The sequence below is a fragment of the Lissotriton helveticus genome, chromosome 7, assembly GCF_964261635.1.
Source record: "Lissotriton helveticus chromosome 7, aLisHel1.1, whole genome shotgun sequence".
In the NCBI taxonomy this organism is placed as follows: domain Eukaryota; kingdom Metazoa; phylum Chordata; class Amphibia; order Caudata; family Salamandridae; genus Lissotriton; species Lissotriton helveticus.
The window spans coordinates 1,163,259,425-1,163,283,637 of record NC_136068.1 but is presented as its reverse complement, the minus strand read 5'-3'; the positions used below and the strand labels follow the sequence as shown (position 1 = coordinate 1,163,283,637).

At 44.8% G+C, this 24,213-nt stretch overlaps 1 protein-coding gene across 1 annotated transcript in view; it reads right to left on the bottom strand.

Moving 5' to 3' along the window:
- RGS9 (regulator of G protein signaling 9) overlaps positions 1 to 24,213 on the bottom strand; it is a 946,886-nt gene that overhangs the window by 167,641 nt on the left and 755,032 nt on the right. Inside the window, exon 16 of the mRNA XM_078650792.1 lies at positions 18,751 to 18,833. Coding sequence (XP_078506918.1) covers positions 18,751 to 18,833 — 83 coding nt within the window. The remainder of the gene's footprint in view (positions 1 to 18,750; positions 18,834 to 24,213) is intronic.

Here is a 24,213-nt window from a genome sequence, read left to right as displayed (position 1 = left end):
CTACCATTGTTCCTACACCTTTCAGTTAGCACCATTCAATGAATAGGCCCATCCTTCCCAAGATCAAACATACAAGAAACGTGGTAATGCCTTCTCTTGCCTTGCAACTAAACTCTTGCACCTTCTTTCTCGGGACATTACTTCAGCCCCCACATTCATTTCCTTCTGTAAAAACTGAAAACTTGGCTCTTTTACATTTTTAACTCTTAGGCTGTTTTAGCATCAGGAATCTGTTGGTGGCTGTGAACTTTACAAGGCGTCATCATTAATATCATCCTTACAATGACTTTCCCACAGTGGGAGGGACACAATACTTAGACACTGAATTGTTCTTGAAAAACAAACAATTTAGACCCGAATCAAAAAGAAATTACTTTAGTGATGCTTGCTTAAGCTTTCATTGGGGTACTTTTTGGCTGGCAAATGGCACGCAGCTTGAGCCTCCAAGTATTTTTCATGTCCCTTTTTCTGAAACTTTAATGTATAATTCAATATTGTTTGGCATCATGAGGGCTTGAATTAGCTGAAAATGAACAATAACTGAAGAATTGTTCTAGAAAGAGGACCCCTAAATATGCCTTGCAACGTATGCCTGAAGCTCCAAAAAATCATAAGATGAAACTTCTATTGGGAAGGTTCAGTGCGTTTGAGGTGAGCATTTCATCACTGTATGTGGTTGCCTTGAGAGCTGTGAGAAAATCTGCAAGTTCTGTATTTGGAACTAATTTATTCACTTATTTATTGCACTATGCACTTTCCGTAAAAAATATGTTTTCTCCGCCTAGTAACAACACCCAAAACTATATTTTTACAATGCATGAAGGGTTTTAAACTTTATAATCATGTGTACAGTGACTTTTAAAGTGTCTTAAATTTGTTGTTCGTAAGCCTTGATGTAATTTTTAAAGATATGATTGGATTTAGGACTCTGTACTTTTACGGTCATATTGACGGAAATAAAGTTTCTTTAATTAATGTATTTGAAACTATCTGTAAGGTTCACCCTCAGGGCAGAGCCGTCTTAAGGATTTTGGGGCCCTGTGCAAGACATATTTTGAGGCCCCTGTTCTTACTTTTTCTACCCATTGTCTGCCCTCAAGATACCAAACAAACTTTCAGAAACAGGGTTCACACGAAAACTAGTGAAATATGTCAGGGCCCCAAAACATCCTCAAGATGCCACAGGGCAATGAGAGACAGACTCAGGGGTATAGATAGAGAGATATGAGAGAGGTTGAGATACAACAATAGACAGAGGTGAGCTGAATATAGAGAGGGAAAGTTTTCTTTCCCCCTAGCCTTATAATAATCCACATTTGTAAAGCGCAGCACAATCACCCGTAATGGTCTCTAGGCGCTGGGGGCCGTCGGGAAGATTAAGCAAGCTATTGCCCAGAGTCACATGGTGCTGGGCTAATCTACCGCCAGTGATCGAACCGTGATACCCAGATTCCGGAGTCAGTCACCCAAGCCGCGGTGCCACACCTGTTCCGCATGGGAAGGTGGGAGGAGGCTCTTGGAGGGTGGAGGGAAGGCATGGCTTGGCAGTTCGAGCTGGACTGCTCCCATGAGGCACAGGGTCGGACTGATTTGCATATAGCCATGTCTGAACTGGGGTGGCAGAGTGGGCTAAAGAACGGTGATGGATCAAACCCAGATCTTTTGACTGGGTGTGAGTGTTTGATTGGTTCAGATGCTCTGTCCATCACCACCCCCTTTTGTACCGCTTTGGCTGCCATAAGTGTGGCAGGGTATGCTCAGACGTGAGTCCCTTGCTCACTTTGCCACTGGATTCAAGCAAGCCGGGCTGAAGACGGCTGTAATGCCAGAACCTGGTCCTCGGAAGCTTGTTTCCGGTCCAGGGAAGGCATGGCTTGGCAGTTCGGGCTGGACTGCTCCCATGAGGCACAGGGTCAGACTGATTTGCATATAGCCATGTCTGAACTGGGATGGCAGAGTGGGCTAAAGAACGGTGATGGATCAAACCCAGATCTTTTGACTGGGTGTGAGTGTTTGATTGGTTCAGATGCTCCGTCCATCACCACCCCCTTTTGTACCGCTTTGGCCGCCATAAGTGTGGCAGGGTATGCTCAAACGTGAGTCCCTTGCTCACTTTGCCACTGGATTCAAGCAAGCCGGGCTGAAGACGGCTGTAATGCCAGAAACAGGTCCTCGGAAGCTTGTTTCCGGTCCAGGGAAGGCATGGCTTGGCAGTTCGGGCTGGACTATTCCCATGAGGCACAAGGTCAGACTGATTTGCATATAGCCATGTCTGAACTAGGGTGGCAGAGTGGGCTAAAGAATGGTGATGGATCAAACCCAGATCTTTTGACTGGGTGTGAGTGTTTGATTGGTCCAGATGCTCCGTCCATCACCACTCCCTTTTGTACCGCTTTGGCCGCCATAAGTGTGGCAGAGTATGCTCAGACGTGAGTCCCTTGCACACTTTGCCACTGGATTCAAGCAAGCCGGACTGAAGACGGCTGTAATGCCAGAAACCGGTCCTCGGAAGCTTGTTTCCAGTCCAGGGAAGGCATGGCTTGGCAGTTCGGGCTGGACTGTTCCCATGAGGCACAGGGTCAGACTGATTTGCATATAGCCATGTCTGAACTGGGGTGGCAGAGTGTGCTAAAGAACGGTGATGGATCAAACCCAGATCTTTTGACTGGGTGTGAGTGTTTGATTGGTTCAGATGCTCCGTCCATCACCACCCCCTTTTGTACCGTCTTGGAGGGTGGAGACCATGGACAATTGACAATCTGCCCATGCCTCTGCATCAGGGTACAACAGGTGGCTTGACACTATGTGATAGTGATTTACATAGTCCTGTTGATGTGTAGTCAATCATTTCTCTGAAGAATTTACTGATTGATAGTCGTGCATGTGCCTACTGAATGTGTGATGCATTGGTATAGTAAAGGGCTGTTTTGTGGTTTGAAACAGTTTTTGCTTTAATAGAAGCCTCTTTAGCAGTGATTTTTTAACTGTTGGCCTTGGTTGCTGTGCATAGGGTTTTACATTTGAAGTAGAAACGTTTTATCAAAAAAGTTAGTACCTTCATGATGGATGTCAGGAGGTTTGTTGACAAAAGCAGACCTATGATCCTCGCCCTCATGCTTGCCATTTCTTTTTAAAATTATTTAAAGCTGCATTGAAGTCAAATTAAAATGTTGCCCCTTTCCTTCATTTTTAAATTAATTTCCAGAAAAATCAGTCTTTTCCTCGCACATGCTTTGTTGCTCATCAATTACCTTTCATGAATACTAAGACCCAAGCACCAACGAGGCACTGTATGAAAAGAAAGATTACTTACTGTGTGTGACGTGTACCATTTCATGCTGTAAAGAGTTGAAATTATTAGGTGTGTATAAGAAAACTGCATGACTAAATAAACCATATATACAGAACATTTAAAAAGAAGCATTTGGACGAAGGCAACACTATTCCGTTTCCTGCATCTGTGTCCTTTGGTGCAGTACAGACCGGTTGCCTGGCTGGTTAGTCAATGAAATATGAGAAACAAATAAAAGCTCTGCGTGTTGCTTAAGTCAGTTCTGACCCGCTCTCGTGGATCGCAGGGCTTCCGGTTGTCTGACAAGAGGTATTTCAGCTTTCACTGCACTATAGAGTACCTGCCTTTCTGGCAGGATACCGCGGAGATCTGAGGGCCCTGTTAAGAGTCGAGGTGCCTGTTTTATCCCCTTGATAAAGGCGGCTCTCGAAGGACTGCATGTACTCGGAGGCGTTTCTCTGAAGTGATGGAGAACGCGCGCACTAGCCCGCTCCTCTGATTCCGCCGGAAAGCCGTCCTTCATGTCCGAGGCCCTCTCTAGCCCAGACGTTTTGGTGCAGCATGGCGCCCGCATCCTCTGAGACGCCCCGCCGAGCCTCAGACTAGCGCCGAGCACAAAGGGAGCGGCGCCTCTCGCGCGCCTTTGGCTGGACTGCGTGGAGGTCAGAGCCATCTGTTGACTGCGGTGCCTGTCTTGCCTTTCTTTTCCAGCAGCCTTTTCTTCTACATCAATCTCCTAGTAACTTGTCTTTGTCGGCCACGCGTTCACTATGTAGTTACAGCTTTCTCGTTAGCAGCCCATTCATGTCTTAATAAAACTCCTCGCCATCCCAATGGGACATCAGAATAGAAAATGTTCAGAATAGAAAATATTCGACTTCAAACAGGAATAGAAAGTTGTAGCGAGGGGAGCTCCTCGCAGGTAAGATGTGAGCAGAGGCCTATGTCTCTCTACTGGCATAATTTCGGCAACAAGCATAAGGTGCAATTCCTGAATTATGTAATATTAAGCTTGCATAACAGAAATTTCACCCAGGCCTAGCTTCAGTGGTCTAACGAAAATTGAAGGGTCCCCCCTGCAAAGTACACAGAGACCCCTCATGCTCTGGACCCAGTCAGGAGCTCTCAGGCCAGGGGCTGGTTACCCGTACACATCGCTGGATGGGGCCCCCTGGAGGTTGGACCTCGCCCCCTCACACTGTGGGGACTCTGGGGGCTATTGTTATGCCACTTCTTACCTTACCACCTTCCTGCAGGCCATTACAGACATTGTTTCTAGTCCAGGACTGGAGGCGGAGTGCATAATAACCTGGATTGAGGAGCCACTTTAGTCATATCTGGACGTCACAAACATTGTCCGCCATTGTCAAGACAGCATCAGGGTCTCGACTAGCACCGACGACGTGCTCAGCACCGCTGAACACATGCATTTCCAGATCCACACAGACCCTAACTCCACCATCAGAGGCACCCTCGTCTACTAACCCCCCGGACCCCGCCCCCAGTTCAGCGACTTCATCGCCGATTTGATCAGCACGCACGCCCTGACCTCCACTGACTACATCCTCCTCGGAGACCTGAACTTTCACCTTGAGGACAACAACGACAACAACTCCACAACTCTGATCGATAACCTCGCCAACCTCGGAATGAAGCAACTCGTCACAATGCCCACCCACTCCGCCGGCCACACGCTCGACCCCGTCTTCTCCTCAAGCCTGCATGTCTCCATCAGCCACACCACCGAACTCCTCTGGACCGACCACCACTGCATCCACTTCGCCTTCCAGAAACCCACCACACACAACAGATCCCCCGCCACTGCGGTTGCAAAATAACCGAAGACCAACTACATGCAAACCTCGCTCTCAGCCCACCCGCCGAACCCCCCAAAACCGACGACGCTGCCCACAGCCTCAGACGCTGGATCGAGGACTGCGCCAACACCCTCGCCCGGCTGAAGAAACCCCCCCACAGAGACACCAGCAAGAGGGCCATCTGGTTCACCCCAGAACTCCTAGCCTCCAAGCAAGCCTGCCGGAAACTAGAGAAGAAATGGCACTGTGAACAAACTCAGGACAGCCACGCAGCACACAAGGACGCCATCCGCAACCACCACCACCTCATCAGGGCGGCCAAGAGGACCTCCTTCAAAGACCGCCTCGACAACAATGCACACAATAGCAAGGAGCTCTTCAACATCGTGAAGGAACTCTCCAACACCAGCTCCAACACCAACGACATCCCGCTGTCGCAAGCCCTGTGCAACTCCCTCGCCACCTTCTTCCACCGCAAGATAGCAGACATCCACGACAACTTCAACACCCAGACATCCCCAACAGACAGCAACACAACAGACCCTCCGCACACCATAGACCACGACCCCCTGCTAGCCTGGGCCAGCGTGAGCATCGATGACACCATCAAGACCATGCGCACAAACCACTCCGGCTCTCCGTCAGACCCACCACATCTTCAGCAGAGCAAGCAGCTCCATCACATCCCACCTGCGCAACGTCATCAATCTCTCCCTCGAGACTGCGACCTTCCCAGAGATCTGTAAACACACCGAGATCAACGCCCTACTCAAAAAACCTAAGGCAGACCCAAGAACTCCCGGCCCATCTCTCTGCTCCCCTTCCCGGCCAAGGTCATCGAGAAAACCATCTACAGACAGCTAACCCGATACCTCGAAGAAAATAAAATCCTGGACCCTTCCCATTCAGGGTTCCACAGCAACCACAGCACCGAGATTGCCCTCATCGTCGCCACCGACGACATCAGGACCCTCCTGGACAACGGCGAGACCGCAGCCCTCATCCTCCTAGACCTCTCTGCCGCCTTCAACACCGTCTGCCACCGCACACTACGCACACACCTCCACGCCACAGGGATCCAAGACAAGGCTCTGGATTAGACCACCTCCTTCCTCTCTGGCAGAACCCAGAGCGTCGCCTCCCCCCATTCCGTTCCAAAGCCTCTGAGATCATCTGCGGCGTACCCCAGGTATCCTCCCTCAGCCCAACGTTGTTCAACATTTACATGGCCCCGCTCGCACATGTAGCCCGACAGCACGATCTCAACATAATTTCCTATGCCGATGACACTCAGCTGATCCTCTCCCTCAACAAGGACCCCATCACCGCCAAAGCCAAGCTCCACAAAGGAATGAAGGACGTCGCCGACTGGATGAAGACCAGCCATCTGAAGCTGAACTCGAACAAGACAGAGGTTCTCATCCTCGGCTCCAACCCTTCAGCCTGGGACGACTCCTGGTGGCCGATGGCTCTGGGGGCAGCCCCGCCACCCACTGACCACACACGCAACCTGGGAATCATCCTTGACTCAATGCTCTCAATGACCAAGCAAGTCAATGCCGTCTCCTCCTCCTGCTTCAACACCCTCCACATGCTCCGCAAGATCTACAGATGGATCCCGACAGATACAAGAAAGACAGTCACCCAGGCCCTCGTCAGCAGCAGACTCGACTACAGAAATGCCCTCTATGTGGGAGCCCTGACCAAGCTCATCAAATGACTACAACGCATCCAAAACGCCTCGGCACGACTGATCCTCGACGTGCCACGGCCACATCACCCCCCACTTGAGAAACCTACACTGGCTCCCCATCAACAAAAGGATATCCTTCAAGCTCCTCACCCAGGCACACAAGGCACTCCACAAGACCGGCCCAGCCTACCTCAACAGACGGCTCTCCTTCTACATCCCCAACCGCCAGCTACGTTCCTCCGACCTCTCACTTGCCACCGTCCTGCGCATCTGACAAACAACTTGATGCCCCTTTCTGTTGAGTTTAAGTACTCTAGGCTTCAGTGACAGTATCTCTGAGGATAAACATTGTGAAATTAGAGTGTGATTACGGTTACGGTCATTGTACTTACCTCATGCGAATAGGATCATTTCTTTCCTTAAGCTTTGTTTCCCACTTTTTGATATGTCATTGTATTATGTAATGATATTTTAATGTGTTTAATCTCTGTGGTTTTTAATCTGTGTCTAATGAATAGAAATGACAAGTCTTTTTAATTGAATGTATTGAATAAACTGCTTTTGTTTTAATTAGCTTTTCCTTTGTTGCTCCAGTTTGAATGTGATATGATGGTGACTATTTGTTTTATGATATAAAGTTGTACCCAAAAGGGAATCTTCTTTTTTGACAGTCATCTGACAAACAACCACTGGTGGGAGATCCTTCTCCCACCTCACTGCCAAGACATGAAACACCCTCCCACTGAACCTACGACAGACCCAAGACCTGCTGACCTTCAGGAGGATCCTCAAGAACTGACTGTTGAATCAGCAGCGCCCCCTGCGCCTCGAGACCCTCGCGGGTATGTAGTGCGCTTTACAAATGATTGATTGATTGATTGCTCCTCAGCACTGGGTGCCTCAGCTAATTTTGACTAGAGTAAATAATATATATTTCACTTGATGCTGGGAAGCACACATTACACCACGTGGTGTGTGGTGTAATTATACCGTGTCCGTGGCCACATTTTAGCATGGGAGCATGGAAACAACAAAAATAACTAGAACACAAGAGACTTTCATTCAAGGAACTAGCTTTTTGCAATATTGTTTAGCGTGAAATAGATTGTTGCCTCCAAGATGGACATGAGAATTAATTTCATGGTCAAATTTAGCAGTGAATGTCGATTTTGCATTTTCGTGTAATGTCTCATCATTTTTGCGAAATTTCGCAGAAGCAACTTACATGAATTTCACATACCTGTAGTGCTAATCCTAGTTTTGACATCTGTAAATTACTCTGGACTGCACACATTTGTTTCACGTATTTAGACTAGAGAGGAAACGGTTCATCCCAGAATTATATGATTTTCAGTTCAGTCTCAAGGCCAGGATTGAATCTAGGTTCTCAAGACTCAGCTTTGCCACCTTTTATCCTATTCACACCCCGGGAACATCTCAATTATCTGGCACACATTTGAAGGCTAAACATACCCAGGCCCAATATCTTTACAAAGTAGTGACGAGTCATTGAGTTTGACAATACTTGACACCTGTGAAACGCTTAACAATTCATTTTGCATCCCCGTGGTCGTTCATGACCAGAGATGCTGAGGTACGTGACACATGAGCTACGACACATCTGCAAAGATTGTACGTTCAATATTTGATTGGTTTGGTGTGCATTCCCCTCCTTCTTTTTGTGGACGTGACTTTCTCTCTGCTCTTCCCCTATCCGCCCATTTCCTACCCTACATATGGGAAATGTAACGATTAATATTATTGATGTACTTTTCACCCGTGCCTGCTGAGGGCGCATGATGACGCTGAACTTGTGTTGGTTATTCTTATGTTTTCTGTTTCTATTATGTTCGTGGGCTGATTGTGGCAGGTTCTCCCCACGAGAGGTTCCTACTTCTGTGTATCACATTCCAATATGTCAGCAAAACTCATAGCCTATGTTCCTCTGAAAAACTCAATAAACACATTTTGCAAAAAACAATTCATTATGCAAAAAACAATTCATTTTGCATAACCACTGTGTGTTAAAGTGATACTTCCCTGGCGTCTGATTTACTTTTCTCAAGATATTATGGAACACAATGCTGGATAAGAATTCAGAGCTCCGAATGCCCTTATGGCGTGGGAAGAGAGCACAAAAAATAGGATCTGCCTCCGTTCAAGGTCAGTAAAAGGTTATTCGTCTTCCATGTCCTTCAAACACAAAGAGCACTGATGGAGATGAGAACTGCAGATATAATCATCCCCAGTAATTACTGGTCCAATGAAACTGATTTTGGAAAAAAAAGGTTATATTTGTAAACATTCCAGATGTTGAAAAGCGTACTGAAACACCACAGGGACTGCAAACAAAGGCGTTTGGAAGAAAAATGATTTCTGGATAGAACATCTGAGCAGTCAGAAGTCCATCTGTCTGGGTTTGGTTATGATAATGCTGGGTTAAATGTAAACGGCAGAGTTCCTGATCTCATTAGTATTCAATTACTACTGTTAATTTTAGAATGAGCTCTTAGGCATGTGCATGTACATGATCATTCATCTGCATGAATGGAAGTGAATGACCTAGCTGATTTCTTTTAAAGTGAGTGACGCCACAAGCATCCTCTACTTTGTTTCCTTAGGTGATAGATTGGCTGGATGAAGGGTTATATACGGAGTTTATTTGTAATGGGTTGAACTTGAATATGACTCCAAGTTATGCTTTAGGCTTAAGTGAGGCAGAGTTATGTAACACCAAGGTGGAAAGAGACAGAAAAATACATTATTTTCTCTCTAGAGATGCGAGCATGGACCTGGAGGAGTGGGACAACAGGAATGGTATTGCTTTTATATTGAGAAATTAGGCAAGCCGAGACATCCAAGAAGCTTCAGAGGTAGATGACTATCTTAGGTACTGGTCAAGAAGCAGCAAGAGGATACGATGTAGGAATCATCACCAAATTGGAGGGGAGGTGTAAATCAAAATATTATAGAAAAACTAGAGGAGGTACAAGAAGCAACTACTAGCAACCCATAGAGGGCCTGGTTTTGAGCGTTGCTGTCAATTAGAAATATCCATGCTAATGTCAAAACTCTCTTTCCAAAGGTCACCACAGTCACTTCTACTCTATACCTCATCCCTCTTGACCTTTATTCCACCTTCAATGCAGTTTGCTACAATATATGACTATCAAACATGTCTAAGCAGTGCGTCATAAGCCTCTCTAAAAGCCACTCCTCCATCATCAAATTCATCAAACCCACCTTCATCTTCCTCTAGCAATGCACCATCAGTTCCTGACATATTCGCCGGAACCTTTCAATAACCTCTAAAATTCAGAGAAGTACTACTGCTACTCAAAAATCTCAATCTGACCCCACCACTTTGCACAATACTGTCCTATCACTCACTCCATCTTCTAGATTTTGAAAAAGCAGCAGCACTTCAGCTTCTATAATACATCAACAAAAAATAATCTATTGTTACCATATCGAGCTCGACAAAGTAGACGCCTGCATTCAAATCCATATTGAACTACAACAACTATTTGTACGAAGTTGGCTGTACAAGCCCAGACAGACAGACCAGACTCGTTCCAGGCTCTGGTTAGTATTTGACTAATTTTGAACACAGAAATCATGCTCTGAGAGGAAGACAGCATGATGGCGAGAAAATATACGATCTTTTGCAAGGAGAACACGAGCTAGAGAATGAGAGCTGCATTATGAAAGAGTGGGATCATGAATACAGAATACTAACCGGGAAAGTGTTTCCATCGCAAAGACGACTAAACCTACATTACCAATGGTCGGAAGTGGTGAGACAGCATGATGTTTTGGGAAACATACAGACAGAGCCTAGCAGGTTTAAAAAGTGAAAGAATGTCAGCTTTTTAGATATTTAAGGCTGTGGTTTGGGTACATTTAGTTGAGTTTCATGTACAGGAATTCGCCGAAGCACTGCACAAAAGCAAGTTGCTTTTCCATTGAGTGGCCAAAGGACCTTTCAAACTTTCTTCGATCTCACAAACAGATGCAATGGGACATCTTAGGGTTGTTTTTCTTATTTCTCATGTAAATACTTACAGAATGTACTTTATTAAATTGTGGCATCAATATATTATATTAATGAATACTTGTTAAAATAAAATAACTCTTTGCCCTTTCTGGCGGGTCACCAACTGGTCATTGCAAGGCTGGTACAGGCACTAATAACAGTCCCACCCACACAGGACACACGCAAACTGTCTTTGTTATGCAAAATCCACAAACGTTGCACGGTCAAAATGCTGAGAAATTATAAATTCCAAAGAATTTTAACAGTGGAGATAAAGGCACACGGAGCTCTAGTTCAGAGTGCCCTCTCGACAAAAAAGCTGCTCTGGTAATACTATGATGTGAATATAAATTGGCATCAACAAATTCACCACCAGCTTCACAACCATCGCAGGACCTCTGTACCCAACACTGCCACTATGTTAGCCACAAGATCAGCAACATCTACAACAATCCCCACCCATCTACCATCTCATCACTAATAACCCCACAAAGCAACCCCACACCCAACCCCCCGGGCATTCTTATGACCTCCTGGCCCATCATCACCACAGCAGAAACCGCAGAAACTCAAGAGACCCGTAAGATCCCTGCCCTCACTTCTTCTTCACCAAAGGATTGGACCCATCTGCACAGCCTTGACCCCTATACTCAACAACTCCATCAACAAAGACACCTTCCTGGATGCTAGGAAACACACTGCTATGCTCCCCCTTCTGAAGAACGATACAGAAAAGGGGGTGGTGATGAACAGAGTGTCTGAATTAAGCAGACCACTCTTACCCAGTCCAAAGATCAGGGCTTGATCCATCACCGTTATTTATCTCACTGCCCCATCCCAGCTCAGAACCTGGCTATATGCAAATTAGTCTGTCCCTGGCCCAGTGCATCATGGGAACAGGGCAGACCAAACTACCAAGCCAATTCTTCACCAGAAAGGAGACAAGCTACCGGGGACCGGTTTCTGGCATTTCAGCCTCTTCGGCCCGGCTTGCTTGAATCCTGATGGAGCAGTGAGAAAGGGACTCATGTCTGAGTATACCCTGCCACACCTATAGTGGCCAAAAACGATACAGAAAAGGGGGTGGTGATGAACAGAGTGTCTGAATTAAGCAGACCACTCTTACCCAGTCCAAAGATCAGGGCTTGATCCATCACCGTTATTTATCTCACTGCCCCATCCCAGCTCAGAACCTGGCTATATGCAAATTAGTCTGTCCCTGGCCCAGTGCATCATGGGAACAGGGCAGACCAAACTACCAAGCCAATTCTTCACCAGAAAGGAGACAAGCTACCGGGGACCGGTTTCTGGCATTTCAGCCTCTTCGGCCCGGCTTGCTTGAATCCTGATGGAGCAGTGAGAAAGGGACTCATGTCTGAGTATACCCTGCCACACCTATAGTGGCCAAAAACGATACAGAAAAGGGGGTGGTGATGAACAGAGTGTCTGAATTAAGCAGACCACTCTTACCCAGTCCAAAGATCAGGGCTTGATCCATCACCGTTATTTATCTCACTGCCCCATCCCAGCTCAGAACCTGGCTATATGCAAATTAGTCTGTCCCTGGCCCAGTGCATCATGGGAACAGGGCAGACCAAACTACCAAGCCAATTCTTCACCAGAAAGGAGACAAGCTACCGGGGACCGGTTTCTGGCATTTCAGCCTCTTCGGCCCGGCTTGCTTGAATCCTGATGGAGCAGTGAGAAAGGGACTCATGTCTGAGTATACCCTGCCACACCTATAGTGGCCAAAAACGATACAGAAAAGGGGGTGGTGATGAACAGAGTGTCTGAATTAAGCAGACCACTCTTACCCAGTCCAATTCCCTTCTGAAGAAATCATCAGCTGATCCTAAAACGCTGGTGACTATCAACCAACTGATCTCCTTGTGCTCTATCATGTCAAAGTACTAGAGACCGTAATCAACAAATGACTAGCCGGCCACCTAAACAACAAACCCCTCATAGGCCCCTTCTAAACATGAATCAGACCAAAACATACCACCAAGACCACCCTCATTGCCACTAGATGATATCCAACTCATCACTGACCGACGAGACATCGCAGCCCTCAACCTACTCAACCTATCTTCCACCTTTGACAGTGTCTCCCTTCTCATACTGATTCAATCCTTCCACAATGATAGCATATGAAGGCCCGCTCTCTGCTGAATCTGCTCCTTCTTCATCGGGCACATCCAGTTGGTCAGCCTGACCCTCTACACCTCAGTCGCCCCCAACCTCATGAATGAAGTTCCCCAAGGTTCATCTCTCAGCCCCCTGCTGTTTATCAACTACATAGCACAGCACTCCAACATCATCTGATCTTAGGGAATCAATAGTAAAGCCTTTGCTGATGACACCCAGTTCACCCTCTCCCTCTATGATGGAAACATCTACCACCACGACTAGTTTAATCTCACACATGTCTGAAGTCACCTGCTGGATGAAGACCAACTGTTCGAAACGCAACACAGACAAAACAGAATCAACACTCTTTGGCAAGAACACTTTCCTATGCAACTCTACCTGGTGGCCAGTAGATCTGGGACAAAACCCTGAGTAATTAAGCCAAGAACTTGGACATAGTGGTGGACAACTAGCTCTTGAGGACCAGCCAAGTCAATGCAGTCACCTCATTCTGTTTCTACACCTGAATGATCCTCAGAAAGTTCTTCAAATGTCTCTCTGTCAACAGAAGCAGACACGTCACGAGAGCCCACATGACCAGAAAACTGGACAATAGCAAACACTCTTTGTCAGCATCACCCCAACTGACCAGAGGACTTCAGGACATACATAAAGCAGTGGCCAGACTCACACTCAGGTTCACTAACCAAATACACATCCCTTCACATCTCCAAGGGGTCCACTGGCTCCCTGTCCACAAATGCACACTCTTCAATCTCCTCACCAACACCTAAAAAGCCTTGCATAATCTAGGTTTCTCATAACTCAACAGCTCCATCAATTTCCACACCTCGCCTTGAAACCTACATTCAGGCAACCTTCCGCTTGCTTTTATCCCCTGCATTCGCATAGCCAATGGCTGCACCTTCTCATACCTTGCACTCAAGGCCTGCCTGCAGCGACCACCCCCTCTACATGAGAGCCAACTTCTCAGTCCTTGAATTCCACAAGAAACTGAACACATGGCTCTTTACCTACACACAGCCAGGGAAGTCCCTTTCTTAGCTAGCCCCTAGATACCCTCCCAGGGGAGATGTGCATTCTACAAATAGTCATAACACAACCGTCCCCGTTATCCAGAAGGCCCACCAGCCTCTCTTCTATAACATCTGCAATAGAGAAATAATAAGGCAGAGGGCCATTTTAGCCTGTGGACTGTTTATGGACTTTTTCTTTAAAAAAAGAAATGTAATTGTCTTCAATGTACCATGACTATATACAAGAATTATTGATTTTAATTAAATTTTGAGCCACCCAATCTGGAGCCCTACAAGGTGCATCAGCGTCTTTAAGATTAATACACCAACCTTTGCCAAATACTCATCAACGTACCTGTTATATTTTGTGTTCTATTTCTTACATTTCTCTTTTAAGATGCTCCATTGTATTTCCCTTTTAATATATGCTCTTTGGTTCTGTGCACATGCACCTCCTGTATATTCCATTTAGAATTGTTTTTATGTGAATGCTGATACTGGTAGATACCTGCTAGGAACAGATGAAATGAGTACTGTGCTGTCTCTATTAAACCAGTACCTACTATAACTTGGATTTATTAGAGTATTTATTACAGTACCATAAGCGAACACAGGATTATAGTAATTTTAATTATGAAGAAGTATTATTCATCTTAATATTTAAATTACACTGGGAGAAATTTCATAAAGAAATAATTTTACAATTTTTGTCTCTAAAAGGTAAAAGAACTGCCTCCCTGTTCACTCATGCAGCAGTGAGGGGCAAACATTCCATATTTTTAAGAAGTTCCCGTCCATAACTAGTGTATCAGGTACTACAACTTTTTATCCTGCTGACTGTGATTGCCACACTGGCATTATAGTACCATACTACTCTCCATATATCCGGTGCATACCTGTACCAGAAAGAGAGTGCCAGGATAAGACATTAGGTATGGGGTCAGCATAGCTCTCTTTTGTGGAAGGGAATATTTTGTGTGCCCTGTACTAGCGTGATTCAGGAAACAGTCCTGAAGAAGCAAAGCCCACAAAAATATAGGATGGTTGGGTACTTGAGCATATGCTCAAGATGTCACTGGGGTCTAAGAAAGTAATGGAAAAGGCCTCCTGAAAATTGTGGAATGCTTGCTCTTGGACCTCAATGGCGACTGCCTCTACCTGCAAAACCAATGGGAACATGGAACCAGTGGTAACATTGCACCTACCCAATGCACTGCCCTATCACCACACACTGCCCCTCTCCAGCACACACTGTCCCTAAACAGCATACATCTCATCACATACAGGGCGTGTTCCCCGAGCCACTGCTCTACATGGTCCCAGGCACTGCTTTTGTCCTTACTCACTGCCTTGCTCCCCACCTATTCACAAGTTTTGCTCTTGCCTCTGCTCACTGCCCTGTCCCCCTTCCCCACACTGTCATTACACCAATTCACTGCCTTTTCACCACACACTGTGTTTATCTGCCATGCACTGTCCTTGCCCCCTCGTCTATCCATGCGCTCACCCAATCTCCCAGCAATCTATTCATAAACACACTCACAGTGTCCATCCATTCTTCCATATACACAATCACTCATCCTTGCACACACACACTCACTCATTCATCTATGTACTCAATCAATCATCCGTCCATTCAACCAACATGATTCTTGCAATAACCCACTAACGCACCCACACAAACGCTCTAATCAATAAAGACGCATTTCACTTATATAAAAAGCCAGATATATTTAATTTGTTTTTTGCTTACTCTAAGGGCCATCTGCACCTAACACTGACATTTGCATCATAAATGCTGACTTACAACTCTGATGCAGACATTTTGCCATGTCTTTTTAGACTAAAAAATCAATTGATCAAAGAAGCAATTGTTCTTAGTCTGATTAGAATGCAAACCACCTAACCTTTTGAGAATTTTCAAACATTGACTACAATGCTGAAGTGCATTGGTTCCCTTGACAACTACCCGCTATGGATACAGTTTACATTGGATAAGTGGTTCTTACCAACAGAACAAAATTCCTAAGTTTTCTCCATGAACATCGTGAGAGCCTCTGACATCTGTAATCCTGTCGTATGATTCTGCAAAAGATTCTTCCCTTGCACCCAAGTATGGCTTGTATTGCGGTGGTTCAGGCAACTATTCTTAGCTGCCCCAGCTACTGCAATGCCCTGCCTGCCCGATCACTTATAAGACCTCAAAGGATTCAAACCACAGTGGCAGCGCTACCGCTGGGATTGCCCAGAAACTCTTCCACCTCAGGTGCACTTAACACCTTACATTGACTTCCTGTGGTCATGCAAATTAACTTTAAATCTATGGGCCTTGTCCACAGAGCTCCATATGGGTCAGGCTCATTAAATCACATTTTTTACATTCAAAACACATTTGTCAGCTATATTCCTAGTCGCTAGTTGAGATCCATGGACACAGCACTTGTGGCGGTCCCTAACTTTAAACTTGCTCGAATGGGTGCTATGACCTTCTTGGTGGTAACAGCAAATATGTGGAATACACTTTCCATGAACTTTCTGAAAATTTCACAAGACCCTCAAAACCTGGCTATTTTGTTTAAATATCACTCAATCTCGATCTCGTTTTTCCTCTTTCCTAAAATCAGGACGCCTGCCCAGGTATTAACGCACTTTAGAAATTGTAGAACATAACGTTGCATTTTAAGACAGTTCAGCCATTACTTATCACCAGAAAATGCTACTTTAATCGCTCGCCCACATGCCCTACGTAGCTGTTGGCTCCTCACTTACGACTTACATAAACATCCCTTAAATTAAACATCAGCCTATCAGAAAAATATTGAGTATTAATCAACGTTATGAGGTGGATCAAGTCAAGCTCAAGTACTTATCAATTAACACATTCACCCACTTACTCACTCATCATGGTACTTCTGTCTTATTGAAGAACTCCCTTCCTTCTCAAAATGGGATGCCTCTGACAAGGGAACTTGACTGCCTCCATCGTACTCACCTCCATTGACCCCAGTGATCGTAATACCCTTGAACCATGGAATCAAAATAGAGCTTGCTCATAATGATGTTGTCTTATGGGCTTCGTGTTTCCAGGCATAATATGTTTTTGCAAGATTGACATGAATGGACTGAACATTGCCCCTGAGAAATGGAAATGCTAAGACAATGCTCTGCACTATAATTTGTAGAACATCAGTTTCCCTTTAAAGTTCTTATTTCAAGCTCACTCCTCCCAGCCCTATGATTCAGGATTGGTCTGTAGTTGTTGTGGGGCCTTCAAACTGGGTTTGCCTTAGATACACACAATGGCACTGAAATTATAGTCTTGTTGAGGCTCGGTGGCAGCCACTAGAAACCAATTGCCGGCCTGCAATTCTTGGGGATTCCTCCTAATTCCTGATGTGATGCTCATGCTTGTTTGCCTTCCAAAGCCTTCAGGGGTAAGCCGCTTAAACCAAGAGACCATCAGTTATTGACATACCATATGGCAGCATGGTGGCAAATCCAGTGAATTTTCAGGTGTGAGAAATGCCAGAGAGAATAGTCTGTCCCAAGTTAGGACAAACTCACAGCACCTTGCTATCTGTGAGGTGCAGAAGTAAGGTTAATGTAGGGTGACAAAAGCTCGATGAATTTGCTCCAGTGTCATTACAGCCACGTTCTCCCTGCCCTTACTGTTTACCCAACAGCACATGGGCATTTGTTTTTTTTAATTTATGTCTGTGTCCACTTGTCCAAATTCAGATTGAACTCAGATTGCCATTGACTTAAAAGCATGGATTGGCCCAAGATAGCTCTTTACTTATGAGGCCAATTTAAAGCTATCACTTAAGATCTCATAATGGAGTGGACCAGCCGCTAATAAGGCATGGCTTGATGACAATTGCATTTTAATAGGTATTGTGAAAAGACAACCCAAAACAAGCAAATAACACATATTTGAGGAAAAAGCTATACGATTAATGTACACAATCCCAGAGGCACTACGGGCCGTGATGATCATTGTAAGCAGGAAAAGATCATAATGTGCAGATCAGTGTGCCCTTCCAGAAGACACAGAATAGACCAAATATTAGAAAGAGTCCCTGATTAGAGAGTGTTAAATAAACCATCGATGGACCACTAATGTGATCTGCACTCATTTACAGAATTGCAGAAGACACCACATTCAGACTCACCCCAGACTTTAGAACAGAAAATTGAACTAAATCTAAGATCTGTTGCTAAAAATAAATGGTAGATGGTCAATGAGGGATTCACAAGTGATCCAATGAGCCCCAAGTCACTGGGCCTGGAGTGGACTGAAGTGGCATTTTTGGATGTCAGTGGGGCAGAGACCCAAATTTTCTATCCAACCAAGTGAGTTCTCACTGGTGACTCAAAACTGATGGAGTAGAGAGCTACCGGTGATTCAAATGCAGTATAATGGTGCTTCCCCGGAGGTATAAAAACACCATATAAATTTCACTGCAAAACAATTTGAGGCATACTTATAACCTATAGGCAGGAATTGCATATCTTACTTAGCACTTTCATGCACCTTTCACGCGATGTCAGTATGATTTGCATATCGCTTTATTGCCGTTGTTAAGACATGACAGAAGGTAAGTCTCGGTAAGACATGCTAAAAATAAAATGCTGCTTTTAAAGCAAAATATACTTTAATTACATAAACACATTAATAACTAAGTGACGGTTTGAAGTGAGTGATGCACCCAGAACTGCTATTAGTTACATTCGATCTGACTTACCTTTTCTTAGTCTCTTGTGGTACCATAGCCTTCGACAGCATTTCTTTGTATATCGGCGACTTTAGGTAGCGAGCGTAAGTATCCTATTGGGTGGAAACAGAAAATGTGACTTATACCATGAAACGAGTTTAAAAGAGGCTTGATGTTGTTCCTCTGTACTCCTTATCATGGTTATGTTTAGGTGAAATATCTTTCAAAACAGACAAACACAATCACCTGAGAAGGAATTATAAGTAGACATGCAATGGATTTATTAATTTCATAATTCATAGTGGGAATATCGACTCTCCTGTTATTGGAAGTGTCGCCTCCATGTGTATGGCATGGCCTGTTATGTCTAAGACTAACTGTCTTTGCCCTTTTATCTCTTGTCAAACATGCCAGTGGTGGGCTGACCACTTGGGTACAGTGTCACTGGGACACCACTGAATTGACTTTTATTCTATCTGTGTGGTTTAAGTTCCCTGTCTCTATTGTCCATCCTATCTCTACAGGTGGACTTCTGAACTGGCAAAGCATTGATTTGGAATAGCCATGCTGAAGATCTGAGATCCACCCTGTCCTCCACCCAGATTCCAGGCAGTTTAGGCAAACTCTCTGACTCCACATGTATTCACCCATTCATTCATTGTTGCTCTTACATTCAATTCTATGCTGCTCTTGCTTGCAGAAGCCTGGTGGCATTGTACAGCAAGACCTGTTCCTAGAAGTTGGCGACGGGACAGAGTCCAAGGACTTTGAGTGTCACAGTATGCACAAATGCAGGGGTGGCTCCTCTGCAGTGGCAGAGGAACGTCGCCCCACTGGCTCAGAGCCATCCGGTGAAAAATAAAACAATGTTATATCATCATTTTATTTTTCATTTGCCTGCTCTGAGCCAGCGCATGTAGGGAGGGGTGGGCCGGACCATGGGAGGGGGAGGAGGAGTGCTAAATGCACTTCTAAGCGCACATGTGTGTTTGGCCAGCCGTCTCAGGCCGGCCAAACACACATGCACACTTACGTTTACATACAGCCGGGTTAGAGGAACAGCACAGACTCCCTGTCCAGAGCGGAACGTCTTTTCAGCCCGCTCAGGCCAATCCCCATGCTGCTCTCATACTATGAGAGCAGCACAGGGATTGCACAGGATTGCACAGGGAGACTGCTCCAGTGTCTGCTGGGACCAGGATGAACACGGAGCCTCAACGTGGGAGGCAACCCGCAGTTAATGGTAATTTCCTTTGAGAAAAATATATATTATTAACCCACTATGCTAGCCCCCCCTTGCACCTCCACCCCCTTTGTGTGTGGCGGCCACCACTGCACAAATGTAGTGTTTCCTATTTGTTAGAACTGTGATTGCTACATTCATTAATTAATCTTTATTTGGTTTAAAAAAAACATAAAAGATACAAGATGAAACAATTCATACATGGTAGATAAACAAAGTTACAATAATCTTTTTTCTTAGTACACTCTTGGGTAATTATAATTGATAAAATCTTGCCTTTGCAATATAAAACCACTTACTCGAGATGTCAATAAAAGTACTATACAATGCTAAACTTGCTATACAATGCATTTAAAACATAGAGGCAAAAAAAGGTTCCATGCAAAAAATAGGATAACATTCTAGGCTTGTTATACAATGCATTTAAAACATAGAGGGAAATGTAGTTTCCAGGCAAAGAGTTGAGAAGGTGCAAATGCTGGGAAGGTACATATAGATGTTTAAAGATGTCTCTATAGATTCTAGACAAAGAATAAAGTGCAAGAAAAGTGCATATAGGTACTAAGAGCAGCACATTGAAATTACACAAGAGCATATAGCCTTCTTGAACTTTCTGCAAAGAATCTGGGCAAACAAAGAAAGTGTAAATGCAAGAGGTGCATATAGGTACTTAAAATAGCACATGGAATTTGTGACATTAACATTTCATGCCTTTTTCCTTCCTTAATAAATTGACAGCAAACAAATATCTGCTAACACTAAAAACAATTTTCTGTGAAGTATCTGTTTTTAGAATTCTTGTTGCATCAGAGCAAGAAGCAGTTCCCAAGTTCTGGCAAATGGGTTTAATCCCTTTTCACCTTGGGGTGGCATATACTGGACAGAAAAATAATATATGGGAATTATTTTCTACTGCATTGGGTTGATTTAAGGGGCAGTAGACATTTTTGCGTACCCATATGGCTGTGTTAGAATGAACTTGTAGAACGCTGTAGCGGAACTTCATTTACAAAGATTTTGCCAGTTGAGGTTGGACTTAGTCCAGAAATTGCTCAAAGAAAGGGAGTGGTTTTGAAAGGAGGAACTGGGATGTCAGTCTGCCAGTATCTGAACATTGGGAAATATTGTTTTGCATGTATGCCCACAATGTGGTTTTCAGAATCTTTTTTGAGGATGGTATCAATGAGAGGGGCGCTTCCCAATAATGGTTTAATCCAAGTTTGCAGAACCAGGTACACACATGTTTAACCTATTGAAGGCTTACACACTGATCAAGCCTTAAAATATCTTATAGCCCTTCCTCATAACTTGTAAGTTCTACTCTGGTCCACAAACGCACCCAGAATAACAAAGGTCTCAGTATAGCCTGGTGATCTATGCGTTTTATATTACATTTCTGGTGATAGGGATCATGGGTGTGAGTACAGGAAGAAGTAGCAGCATCCTAAAAAATGTGTTTTCTTCCACATCAAATGTATTCCTACCAGTAGCCCCCCAAGGTTCTGCCCTGATAAAGGGTTGCATATTGTGCCCTGTGTTTGTAAACTTCAAGTGCAGGAGACACTGCCTAGGTTATGCTATTCTGGTGTTTTTTTTAATATTGGCAAAATAAATTGGCGCAGAATAGTCTTACTTTGTTTGCAGGTGTGGGTACCAGGTCAATTTAGTGTCTAATGTGATACCTAAGTAATACAAATTCGGCACATTTTCTAGCTTCTGTTTTTGGACAGTAATATTCTACTTAAAGGAGTTGTGCGGTTTGACTGCCATGTATTTTGTTTGGCTAGAATTTATTTCAAGGCCCTTTAAGTCGCAATAATCACTAAATGAATATAATAGATTTTGAAGTCCCTTTGGGGTTTGTGATAATAAGATAGTATCATCAACAAATAAAAGAGCCGTTACTGGCACCCCTCCTAACTATGGTGAATGGCGTCTACACCCCAAAAGATGTTTCAGAGCGTCATTAACGTATAGTGAGAAGAGGGTGGGTGCCAGCACACAGCCCTGCATTACAACTGTCCTTATAGGGATTGCCTCAGTAAGTTCTACCCTGGGTCCCTATCTGACTTTCTCATAATTATCTTCATGTAATCTCATTATCTGGTCAAGAAGATCCTTGGGCACACCTTGTTTTTTTAGGGAGCTACAGAGCAGATCTCTGGGTATGAGGTCAAAGGCGGCCTTCAGATCCATAAAATATATGTACAAGTCGCATTTCCTTAAAATAATGGATTTCCAGCCCATACAAAGAACCCTGAAGGCCTGATCGATTGTACTGGTTCTGGCTCTATACCCAGCCTGGTACTGTGATAAAATATTGTTTCGCTCTGTCCAATCATTAAGTTTTGATAAAATATGCTTCGCATAAATCTTTTGGGGTCGATTAATCTTATTGGCTTATAATTGGCAGGATTTTGGCAGTCTTCCTTTTTAAAAATTGGAATGATTTTGGCTCCTTTCCAAAACTCTGGTAATGGGCCTCCTGCCACCACAGCTTTAAAGAGAAGATTTATGTAAGGTCCCCATACAGCTTTATCGTGTTTCAGCAGGTCACCTGGTATTTTATCGGGACCAGGTGCTTTCCCGGGCTTGACTGCATCAATAGCTGTCTAAGTTTCTTCTGCACTAAAATATTGGGAGTAAGTTTGTCCTTCTTTGAAGATTGCTGAGGAGTTTATTGTAATTCTTTGCTGGTTACTTGTTGGTTCAGTAGTAATCTCCGAGCATAACTTTGAAAAATGGCTGACCCATGCACTTGAGTCCAAAAAGAGATCCAGGATGCTACTTCCCATTTTGGTGCCCTTAGCTAACAATCTCCAAAAACCCAGGTGGTTCTTAATTTTCGCCGCAATAATCAGTTTGGCCCAGACACTATCATCCCAGTCTCTCTTTGTTTGTATTAATAGTCTTTTATACTTAGCCCTTTTGTCTTTTAGTGCTTTAACATCATTAGATTTCGCTGCCACTATTAGCTCACTCCTTGCTTAGCTGCACTCTCTGTGATTGCTATAACTACCAATCCCTTAAAACAAGCAGATTATTTATAATAGGCTTTAATAAACAGTTTATTTTTTGGAGCCTATAATTCAGAAACATTGTTCACGCTGGAATAGTTTTTATTGTACTTGTGATATAAGAATGATTTATGATTAGTCATTGGTGGTCTAGTAGCAAGCAATTTGTGGCAGTTATTAGTCTAGTTCAACTCGTAGGACTCATTTTACCGAAAAAAGGCTGACAGGGTGGTTGGAGCTAGTTCAGCAGGTTTCTCACTGATACGGCAGGTACAATGAAGTATTTTCACCAGTGTGGCCCCATTCATGGTCGCATGGACTGACAGGGTACAAACCCAGCACATTTAGGGGCTCATTAGGATGGCGGACGGAAGAGCCACCGCGGCCCTGGAGTAGGCGGAAAAACCCTTTTCCGAGTCCGCCTGCCGCGGATACTCCGTCCGCCATATCAGGATAGGAAAACATGTCCAATTTCCGTCCGCGACGGAAAAGCACGCACCGCCGCCCAACTACACACGACCACGTGGCGGACGGAACACATCCGGAGGCCCCGCCGTACGTACTGACGTCTAAGACCGTCCCCCAAGTCAAGATGGCGGAAAACACACATAAAACCGCAGCGGAAAAACAACCTATCTGAACACGGCGGAATACCCACAGCGAACATAGGTGACATAGCAGAGATACCCACCGCAAGCTGACCACCACCATGGACCCAGCGCTACACGCTTTCCCGATGCTCTTCGCGATCCACCACGTCCTAGTCATGGCCCACTATGGACGACGACGCAGGTAAGGCACAAACCATTGGCTGTCTGGAGAGGAATACCGGCAAGGGACGTGACGTAGGGAGGGGGAGTGTCATGTTACCTAAACCACTGATGAGAAGCATATACGAATACACATTTGTAGTACGCAAGCAGGAATGACAACGACAGACCACGAGACTTGATAGACTACCTTTATTGTACAAAATAGGGGTATAATCACAGTGTATGCGTGAGCATGGGCAAAGTGGGCACCAGAGCAGCCACATCATTGGCAGTGAACGAGAGGGCAGAATGCAGTATCAGAGCTTCAACAGGGCATTGTGCAGTACAGAGCAGGTACATCATTGGCAGCACATGAGAGGGCAGAATGCAGTATCAGAACAGCAACAGGGCATTGTAGAGTACAGAGCAGGTACATCATAGGCAGGTAACGAGAGGGCAGAATGCAGTATCAGAGCTTCAA